This window comes from Anolis sagrei, chromosome 3 (genome assembly GCF_037176765.1).
Source record: "Anolis sagrei isolate rAnoSag1 chromosome 3, rAnoSag1.mat, whole genome shotgun sequence".
Taxonomy (NCBI): Eukaryota; Metazoa; Chordata; class Lepidosauria; order Squamata; family Dactyloidae; genus Anolis; species Anolis sagrei.
The window spans coordinates 126,959,364-126,970,848 of record NC_090023.1 but is presented as its reverse complement, the minus strand read 5'-3'; the positions used below and the strand labels follow the sequence as shown (position 1 = coordinate 126,970,848).

The following is an 11,485-nucleotide window of genomic DNA, read 5'->3' as shown; positions in this document are numbered from 1 at the left end:
TGAGAATATATGGCTGTGAAGACTCATATAATCCATTTCAAATCAGATAATGTAGAATATCTGTTTTGATAATCTGGATTATATGGCAGTGTAGAAGGGGCCGCAGTGTTGATGGGGCTTCAGTTCAATCACCTTGGCTTCTAGGTTGAATTCTGTTTGGTTTTGCTCCGGGAGCCATTTATTAATTTCTTTAGTCCATTTTATTTGCAGAACTCTTTTCCAGCACCACATTTTAAATTAATTCATAGACTTATTTATTTATTTATTTACGTACTTTCATTCTACCCCACCTTTCTCCCCATGGGGACTCAAGGTAGCTCACAATTACATGACAAAACTCAATAAATTTTAAAATGACAAAAACAAAAATTAAAAACAATTAAATATTATGAGTATAAATTAAAACAGTTAAGATACAATAAAATACTTGTACAATTAAAATTTCATTTAAAACTAAATATCCTCCCCAACTCTCCCCATTGCCTGTTACCTTTCTTCCACAACCTTACATTGAAATGGAAAAGATGATGTAATAAACAATTTTAACTTTATTATTCATTGATTATGTATTTACACTTCAGGATCTTGTCCAGTTTCTTCACAGTTGCCCTTCCAAGTCCTAGCCTTCTTTTGATTTCTCCATCTTAGGTCGCTATTGAGTTGTGGTTAGGACATGCAGTTATGCGCCCATCTACCTGGAAGTAATTTCATGCATTAAATCACAGGAGGACATGGCTAAGACTGCACTGTGCAGATTGCATGTATTTATTTTTAATCCATTTATTAGATGTATAACCTGCCTTTCTTCTTGAATTCCCATTCATTGTTGATTGGGAGCCCTATTGAGGCTGGGGGGTCCTTTCACACAACCATATAACCCAGAATATCAAGGCAGATAATCCACAATATCTGCTTTGAACTGGACTGAGTCCACACTGCCATATTATCAAGTTCAATGTGGGTATTACAGAGCTGTGTGGAAAGGCCACAGTGCCAGATAATTTAGTATCTACCATAATCCCAGGTTATCTGCTTTGAACTGTATTATATGGCAGTGTAGACTCATATAATACGGCTCAAAGCAGATAATCCATCTCGGATCTACACTGCTATATATAATCCAGGTTATCTGCTTTGAATGGTATTATATGGCAGCATAGACTCAAGGCCCTTCCACACAGCCCTGTATCCCAAAATATCAAGGCAGGAAATACCACATTATCTGTGTGTGAACTCAGATAACCCAGTTCAAAGCAGATATTGTGGGATTTTCTGTCCTGATATTCTGGGATATAGGGCTTTGTGGAAGCAGGGTCATATAAATCTACTTTGAACAGGATTATATGGCAGCATAGACTCGTATAATCCAGGGCTCTTCCAGACGAGCACTATATTCTGGGATCTGATCCCAGGTTTTCTGCTTTAAACCGGATTATATGAGTCCCCACTGCCATATAATATAGGATAAACAGAAAACCTGGGATCACATCTTGGGATATAGTGTCTGTCTGGAAGGACCCCAGTTCAAAGCAAATACTGTGGATTATCTGATTTGATATTCTGGATTTTTTGGCTGTGTTACTTACTTACTTACTTACATAGGCAATCCCTCATTGGCCGAGTAGGATAGTCTTCCATGATCAGTATTCTTGTGGATCCGTAGGTAACTGTGGAGCCCTATTCTTGCTCTGCATCTTCTTCCGCAGTGAGGGCATTGGTTTCCAGGTGGAAGGCGGTCCCGGCTTGAGGCGCCTTCCTCTTGGCACGTTTCTCTCTTTCACCCTCCATTTGTGCCTCTTCAAATTCTGCAGCACTGCTGGTCACAGCTGACCTCCAGCTGGAGCGCTCAAGGGCCAGGGCTTCCCAGTTCTCAGTGTCTAGCTGGAGTTTTTAAGGTTGGCTTTGAGCCCGTCTTTAAATCTCTTTTCCTGTCCACCAACATTCCGTTTTCCATTCTTGAGTTTGGAGTAGAGCAACTGCTTTGGGAGACGGTGGTTGGGCATCTGGACAATGTGGCCGGTCCAGTGGAGTTGATGGCGGAGGACCATTTCTTCGATGCTGGTGGTCTTTGCTTCTTCCAGCACGTTGACACTTGTCCGCCTGTCTTCCCAAGAGATTTGCAGGATTTTCCGGAGGCAGCGCTGATGGAATCATTCCAGGAATTGCATGTGACTTCCGTAGACAGTCCACGTTTCACAGGTGTATAGCAGGGTTGGGAGGACAATAGCTTTATAAACAAGCACTTTGGTATCCCTACGGATGTCCCGGTCCTCAAACACTCTCTGCTTCATTTGGAAAAGTGCTGCACTTGTAGAGCTCAGGCGGTGTTGTATTTTGGTGTCAATGTTGACTTTGGTAGAGAGGTGGCTGCCAAGGTAGTGGAAATGGTCAACATTTTCTAATGTTACACCATTAAGCTGCATTTCTGGCATTAGTGAGGGGTTGGCTGGTGACTGCTGGAGCAGCACTTTGGTTTTCTCGATGTTCAATGACAGGCCGAGTTTCTCGTATGCTTCTGCGAAGGTGTTTAGAGTGGCTTGTAGGCCTTCTCCTGAATGCGCACAGGCTGTGTAGACTCCTCCTGAGACATGCCTAATTAAACCAGGGCTGAATTTCAAACAGCCATCCATATTCCACAGATCCCCATCCGAATTCCACCATCCAGAGCTAGAAAATGTTCAAAAAAAATTGTCTCTTCATATAAGGAATATCATTTTGGTACGCCATTGTATGTAATGGGATTTGAGCACCCAGGGCCCTTCTACAAAGCCCTGTCTATATCCCAGAATGTCTAGACAGAAAATCCCACAATATCTGCTTTTGAACTGGGTTATCTGAGTCCATACTCAGATAATATGGGATTTTCTGGCTTGATATTCTGGGATATGGGGCTGTGTGGAAGGGCCCCCAGAGATCTTGTGGTCCTGCGGATTTTTTCGCGCGCTTTTCCCCCTTCTCTAGCACGGGAAGCCCCGCCCCTGCCTTAGCTTTGCCCCGCCCCTCTTCTTTCGGGGCCTCCCAAATTCCAGGGTTGCCTTTGCCGCCGATTGGAGCGCCCCTCCGGCCAATGGGAAGAGCGGGACCGCAGGGGGCGGTGCTGAAGGGGGCAGAACCCGGAAGCGAAGGAGCGAAGCGATTGGCTGGGGGAAGCAGCGGGGCGTTCTCCGCTGACCCGCTGTGCGTGGCAGCTCCTCCGGCTCCTGCTCTGCCCGGTTCTGGGAGGCGCGATGGCCGGCGCTCAGCTCCTCTTGGCGGGGGCGATGCTGCTGCTGCTGGCTCTCGGGGGGCGCCCTCCCAGGGTCCAGAGCCCCCCGCGGAAGGCGGTGTCGGCGCGGCTGGCGGCCAAGTGGGCGGCGACTCCACTACTGCTGGAGGCCAGGTGAGTCCCAGCGAGAAGGCAGGGAACTGCCATGGCTCAGTACTATTGGACCACGGGATTTGTAGTTTTGCAAGCTCTTTAGTCTCCTCTGCCAAACAGTGATGATGCCTCTCCAAACTAAAACCCACGTGATCCCTTAGAATTCAGCCATGGCAGTTCAAGTGGTGCCAAACTGCATTAACTCCACAGTGTAGATGCATCCGCTTTGAGTCCCCCTAGGGGTGAGAAAAGCGGTATAGAAATACTGTAAATAAATGTAAATAAATCCTCGATGTTGGGCTAGCTAGGCTTGGGCCAACTTTGGCCCTCCAACAAGTTGCAGTCCAAAACACCTGGAGGGCCAAAGTTGGCCCATGCCTGGGCTAGCTGCAAAGGAGCTCTCCAAAGGGGTTCAGCACCTTGGAGAGTTCCCTTACAGCCTGCCTTCCAAACCTCAAGTGACAGAGAAACCCTGCAGCATCCCCTGAAATGGTCTGATTTGCCACCCATCCAGACATTTAAGAGCTGAGATCCAATATGTTGTGGGATGAGAGCGATAGGCCAAGAGTGTGGCCCCTTCTACACTGCCATATAAAATCTATAATATCTGCGTTGAACTGCATTATATGGCAGTGTGCACTCATATAATCCAGCTCAGATAATGTGGATGAACTGATTTGTTAATCTGTTTTATATGGCAGTATAGGGCAGGAATCCTCCAGCCCTTCAGAAGTTGTTGGACTACAATTCCCAGCATCATTCACCATTGCCTCTGCAGGCTAGGGGACATGTAGTACAACAACGTCTGGAGCAATGGGACATTCCTCTTCTGAGCAAAGAGGCCTGGGTTCAGATCAAGACCACTTACACACAGCTGAATGAAATCCTACATTATCTGCTTTGAACTAGAATATATGGCAGTGTGGACTCAGATAACCCAGTTCAAAGCAGATATTGTGGGATTTTCTGCCTTGATATTCTGGGATATAGGGCTGTGTGGAAGGGCCCATATATTTTCCACATGAAGCCATGGCAGCCTACTTCACTGCAAAAATGTTATGATGTCTTAGGGCCCTTCCACACAGCCCTACATCTGAGAATATCAAGGCAGAAAATCCCACAATATCTTCTTTGAACTGGGTTATCTGAGTCCACACTCAGATAATGTAGGATTTTCTGCCTTGATATTCTGGGATATAGGGCTGTGCAGAAGGGCCCTGAGTCCACACTCGGATAACGTGGGATTTTCGACCTTGATATTCTGGGATATAGGCTTTGTGGAAGGGCACTTAAAGAGTTATTTTTTAACTGCAGCAGGCTAAGGTTGTAATCCTGCTGTTACTCCTCACTACAATAAACCCATTGAATAAATAGGCTATACCTGTGTGTTGACCAGTCACTTAACAATTGGTTCAGTGGACCTGCTCTATTCAGGACTATTCAGGAGTCTAACCTAACACTAATAACACAAAACTACGACAAAAATTCTTATTGTTTTGGTTTTTTGCCCTGTTTCTACAGTTATTTGGGACACTGATTCAGAGCATTGCCTTGGATAGTCTGCATCAGCTCTGGTTTCATAGATATAGTTATCATTATTTCTTATGGGCGAGCAGATGGCGATTGGTAAATGACATATGTTCTGTATCTCACAAACTAGAGCTAATAAGGGGACAGTGGTATTGTTTTTGGAATCAGCAGGTCAAATATACCCAGAAACAGGGTTTGAGGCACCAAAAAGTGTGTTGCTTAGTGTAATTCACTGGGAAATTGTTGCATTACTGGGTTAAAGTAAAGTTAGAGGTTTCCTCTTGACATAAAGTCTAGTTGAGTCCAGCTCTGCGGGGTGGTGCTCATCTCCATTTTTAAGCTGGCGTTGTCCGTAGACACCTCCAAGGTCATGTGGCTGGCATGACTGCATGGAGCGCCGTTACCTTCACGTCAGAGTGGTAACTATTGATCTACTCACATTTGCATGATTTCAGACTGCTAGGTTGGCAGAAGCTGGGCCTTACAGTGGGAGCTCATCCCGCTCCCCGGATTCGAATCGCCAACCTTTCAGTCAGCAAATAATTTACATTCGGGAGTCCCATGGCACTGTTTCAGATACTGTATTCAAAAGCAGTGTTCTGTGGTCACTTAATTATGTACAGCTGTATATGTCACCCACACTATGTAGTATTCAAGTCACTTGACCTTTAGATGACTCCTGAAGGTGACTTCTTTGTGAACACTGTCCTGAAATACTTTTTATTTAAAAAAATCCCCATTTCCTCTCTCTTGAAGTGCATCATCAAAGAGGAGACCATCATTTTGTTTGGGCAGACAGCATTTGTTGCAAGTTTTCTCCTGTGATATATCTAGGCATCCAGGCAATGCTTGTTCTCACTCCTAGCCTTGGTATCCCACCTCCCCTCCCATTGCTCTCAAAATAGATGCCTTTGAATTCAAGCTATGTCTTTGCAATAAATAAGTCAGTCACCAGTCTTCTATGATCCTGTGACTGACAAATTAGGTCCACTACTTATTGAAGACTTTACCTAACTTTCCAAGTCAGATAGATGAAGTAACAAACACAAATCCACTACAAGTCATAGTACATAAATCACAAAGGTAAATGTTTTTTTTTTGCAGCTTCTATAATACAATATTAAACGTATAACCAACTTATATAATACAGCATTGAGCGATATACAAGGAACAAAAAACTATTTATACAGCGATTTTACATCAGTCACAAAAGTAGAGTCTTTCTTGCTGTAAAGCAGACTCCTCTTAAGGGTGTAAGATCCCTTACTTTCTCTAAAGAAACTATTGAGTGGAGCTTCCAGTCCCTTGTAAGAGGATATCCACGTAGAGGATTTCCAGACCGGTTTCGACTGTCTAACGTCTTCCTCAGGTGGAGAAATGTGGAAAGTACAATGAAGTGGACATCAAGCTCTCCAAAATAATAATTCTTCATCGGGTGGATAAGGATACAATGAAAAAGTGGATCTAAAGGGTTAGATGAAGTGTCATGGTTTGGGAAAATTAAACACTGAGGCCCCTTCCACACAGCTGTATAAAATCCCACATTATCTTCTTTGAACTGGGTTATATGGTACTATGGACTCAGTTCAAAGCAAATATTGTGGATTATCTGCCTTGATATTCTGAGTTATATTGCCATGTGGAAGGGCCCTGAGTTTGTGTTATAGAAAGGGCAGCGAGGAAAGGAGAGAAGCTTTATGTTAGGCTAGCCCCAAGTATGTTGGACTACATTATCCATCTCCCTAATTATATCAAATACAGGCAGTCCCTGTGTTACAAACATCCAACTTGCAATCTTTTTATCATGTCAGAAGCAACTTGAGAAACTGCAAGTCGCTTCTGGTGTGAGAGAATTGGCCGTCTGCAAGGACGTTGCCCAGGGCATTCCTGGGTGTGTTACCATCCTTGTGGGAGGCTTCTCTCATGTCTCCACACAGGAAGCTGAGGCTGACAGATGGGAGTTCAACCTATCTCACAGATTCAAACCACCGACCTTCAGGTCAGCAGTTCAGCCAGCAAAAGGGTTTAATCCATTGCGCCACTGCAGCTCCTATAACTTACAAATGACTCCTAGTTAAGAATGGGGTTGAGACAACAGGAAGTGAGAAAAATCTACCCTTCAGAAGAGAAATTCCCTTCTGAAAGAGTTATCATGGGAAAAGGGGTCTCCACTGAAGTTTTCTCACCAATCCTTGTTTCCACAACAAGCCATTTTTTTCAAAATCCAATTCTCACAGGGACCGAAAGCAAGGTGAAATCTTCTGAACAGGGGCACAGATAGCAAAACAAACTACACAGGGGTGTTAATCCTTTCTTATTCTATTCAAAGCTACCTATATATACACACACATACACATACACACACACACACACACATATATGGCTGGAGTTATACTAAAAATGGACCTGTTCCAACTTACATGCAAATTCAACTTACAGATTCTATCATGATCGTAAGTTGAGGACTTCCTGTAATTATATTGGATAAGGAGAGTAGGAATAATATGTTGGGCTAGATTTGAATGAATTACTTTAGCTGTTAAAATTTAGCACCATTACAATATGTTGAATCAGATAATGTTATGGGATTCAGATCTGCCTCACTTAGACTTGATCAAAAGCAGTGTGTGCAATAATACAAAGCCTCTGTCTAATCTAATGTGTTGTTAGCCACCTTCTGTCTCTATAGGGAGAGAGGCAGGATAAAAGTAAAGTAAATAAATAACCTGGTTACACAAAAACCCACTAGAAGTTGTTAAATCGTATAACAATACAATTACCATATCTGTAATTCACTGATATATATACATTTTACTTCATAGATTCTCGGCCTCATCATTGTTCAATTGTACAACATTCGTTTAAAGTTGCGTAATATATTTTATTCCTTCACAGGGTTCCTTCACTTGTGTCCTAGGTTGGGGGACTGCATGCGTGCTACATACGTTGAATAATTGGGTAGCATAACTTGCATGTCTTCCTGTAGTCAGTTTTCAACTGCCCATTTTACAGTGCAGATCTGACTACTGAGCTCATGGCTAACTTTATATTAATTCTATTTTATGAGCGTTTACAATAATATGAGAATCTGCAATCCTATCTTTAGCTGTCCTTGGGTTTATTTTTTATTTATTATTAGCTTGGGTGCCCAGCGTTGTCTATTTGATCTCTGGCTGCAGGATAAACTACAGCTCCCACCATGGTGGTTCAGTCCCCTTAAATCCCTCCAGTAGCTTCAGTTGGTTATGGGGTTTCTGTGTGCTAAATTTGGTCCAGAACCGTCATCAGTGGTGGTCACAGTGTCTCTGGATGTAAGTGAATTATAGCATCCAGAAATGAAGATCAGTTCCCCCAAATCCCTCCAAGATTTTCAGTTGGTTGTGGGGGTTCGGTGTGCCAAGTTAAGTCCAAGGCCATTATTGGTAGGGCCCAGAGTGCTCTTTAATTGCGAATGAACTATAAATTCAAGTACCTACAATGGCCATAAATCAAGATGATTTCCCCCTAAACCTCTCCAGTATTTTTCTTTGGCCATGGGGGTTCTGTGTGCCAAATGTGGTCTAGATCCATTGTCACTGGGGGTCATAGTGCTTGTTGTCCAGACAGCAAGGAATGAAAGCATTCCTTGTATGGTGGACAGTATGATGTTTGGGGAGGACATTGGCAGGGGTTGGGCAACATGTTCATGATGCGCACTATAACTTGAAATATCATTGGAGGGAGGGTTTTTTGGTGTCTCCTCAGCATTGTGTATTAAAGCCGTTTATGGAAGTAGAGCCTGTCTGTGTAAGTGGGCATCCCAGTCACACACAAATCTACAATTTTCACTTTTATTATGTATATAGACATAGATATATAAAGATATAAATATACAGAAATAAGTCCCAGTGGTTTTGATGGAATTTATGCCCAGTACATTTAAGATTGCAACCTTAATTTCCTCTTGATATTTTGTCATAAATATTATATAAATAACAGATAACTGCCTAACATAAATATTTGTGGAATCCCAGGGCTGTTAGCGTCTTACATTCTTTGATTTTAATAGAGGTACTTATGTCTTTGCTAATGGGGCCATTAGACTGACTTCTACAGACTAATGTTATACTATTGTTATCTCAAATGTCTTTCACTATTATTTAGGGATGAGCAATAGTTTGCAACTCTATATAAATGCTTCAGCTTTTTCCAAAAATTATGCATGCATGAATATACTAAGGTTATTAATTATTGCACACATTTTTAACAGTGAATTCATTGCAGAAGAAAGCAATGAGCAGTTCTGGCAGTTTTTGGAAACAGTGAAAGAATTAACAGTATACAAGAAAGGAGGTGAGTAATTTATCCAGCTGTTTTCCACTTGAAACTGGCAGATCCTTTTGAAGTTATCACCAGATGTTATTGTGATAAGATGGCACATGTCAAGCTGACACTTTGTTGTGCAGGATGTGAGCAAAAGCTCTTTACTTCTGGGTTTCTTCCAAGAAAATAGGTTTCCCCCAAATGATGTATATGTAAGAAAGGCTTTCTCCACTGCTTCAGTAAGGGTTAAATGAAAAATGAAATCACTCATAAGATCACTAATTAAACATTAAAGTTCTATCTCCATCAACACGTCTCCTTGTAACTTGAGAATTTGCACTTGATGATTCACACTTGTATGTTTATCGCTTATTTTATGTGTGTATTCATTTGAGATTTAAGAGTCAAAAGGGTGAGCTGCTTCCATTGCTTTGTAACGATGTAAAGGTTCTCCCTGTAGGCTTTAGTCTTTAATTATTAATTCATATGAAAATCAACATTTAATATTGTGGTCAATGAATGATAACCTTGTGTGTGCCTGACTAATTTAATCTGCATTAGCAACAGGAACATTAGAATTTAGCCCAGTTCAGTCATAATAGGAAACTAATTTCACATGACATGTACTAAGCCTTTGGTGTGTGTTCTACCCTTTCTCTCTTTTTCAGAGGAAGATATAAGTTTATGTTTCCTTTCTTGAAAGATGGTAGAGATTACTATTACACCTTAGTTTGGGTAAATAGGTTTTGTTTAAAGTTATAGAGAAACCAAGGATCAAAGAATGGTTTCAAATTCTGGTTTGTTCAAAAATTTGATTTTGCATTAACCATAGTTTCACCATATTCAGATATAACAGACAGCTGTGGTATTTTAAAATGTGAAAGCTTCCAAATGCTTTCTTCCAATTGTAAAAAAAGGAAGAGGAAGATGTGATCTTCAGACTCATTCAAGTGGCAAACTGATTTTCCATTATTTCTGATCTGGGCCATTATCTGGGAGCAGAAAAGAAAGAAATAGATATAATTTTGGTAAAAGCTGCTGGCTGAAGACTGCACATAGCACTCTGTGTAGAGTGCATTGTAATCTGTGCATTTTCCATATTGGATGGGTTGAATTAATGCACTGTGTGGACTGAATTAATAAATTTTGTATGCTTTGTTTGCTATCTATATAAATAAAAATGTAATGTTCGTTTGTGGGATTAACATAACTCAAAAACCACTGGTCGAATTGACACCAAATTTGGACACAATACACGTATCACGGCAACAAGTGACCATCACTCAGAAAAACACAGAAAAACACAGCGGAAGGGACTTAAAAAGCCAAAGAAGCAAAAAGATGCTACAGCGCATGCGCAAAATGACTCACCCAGCAAACAAAACACACAATAGCATATCCACACTCTCTTCTGGACTACAGCTCCCAGCATCCCCTAGACCAGGCCCTTTAGGAGAGGAGGATGATCCAAATGTACTGCTTCCAAGATGCAAGCTTTTTTTCTCCTTGGATTTCTTTGAGGGCACCACAATCCCAGCATATTTCCAATTTCCTATTCCTGGACTGCAACTCCCAGCAATCCTCCAGATAGATAGATTCGATGGAGATAGGTAGGTAGGTAGATAGATCAGGAGGACTGCTGGGAGTTGCAGTCCAAGAATAGGGAGAGAAGGAGGAAAGGGGAGAAAGGGGGGAAGGAAAGGAAGAGGAAGAGAAGAAAGGAAGGTAGGAAGGAAGAAGAGGAAAGAAAAAAGGGAAGGAGGGAGGGAAGGAAGGAGGTTAGGAAAGGAGGAGAGAAAGAGGGTTGGCCACAGCAAAGCATGGCGGGTGCAGCTAGTGTGTGTGTATGTATGTATACACACACACACACACACACACAGTTCCATCTTGTCTATCATATATATACTCATGTCTAAGTTAACCTCATTTAAAAGTGAAGGACAGGTTTTCGGGCCAAAATTGTGGATTTTGGTATGACCTATACATAAGTTTAGAATTATTCCGCAGAGAGGAAAAGCATTTGGGGCCAGCACCCATGACTGTGGCCACTGCCACTATTTCCCCATCCAGTCATTCAAAAACTCCAGAAGTGGCACTGTTGTAGAGAGAGTAGAGGATCTTTGTGCTTCTTTGAAGGTCTCCAGGGTCAGACCAAACCAGTGGTTCCCAACCTTTTTTTAAAACCAGGAACCACTTTGACAGGGACCACTCTCCAGCATTAGTACCAAAAGGGTTACAAATCAGTTTTGGTCAACTTTAGATTTGGTTTGGTTATTTGGGGTGCTGATTCAGAAA

At 42.1% G+C, this 11,485-nt stretch overlaps 1 protein-coding gene across 2 annotated transcripts in view; it reads left to right on the top strand.

Moving 5' to 3' along the window:
* Nucleotides 1–3,179: 3,179 nt before the first annotated feature.
* Nucleotides 3,180–11,485, top strand: part of UGGT2 (UDP-glucose glycoprotein glucosyltransferase 2) — a 116,322-nt gene continuing 108,016 nt past the window's right edge. For both annotated transcript variants that reach the window (XM_060769484.2, XM_060769485.2), the window contains exons 1-2: nt 3,180–3,379; nt 9,138–9,220. In XM_060769484.2, coding sequence (XP_060625467.2) covers nt 3,228–3,379; nt 9,138–9,220 — 235 coding nt within the window. In that variant the 5' untranslated portion in view covers nt 3,180–3,227. The remainder of the gene's footprint in view (nt 3,380–9,137; nt 9,221–11,485) is intronic.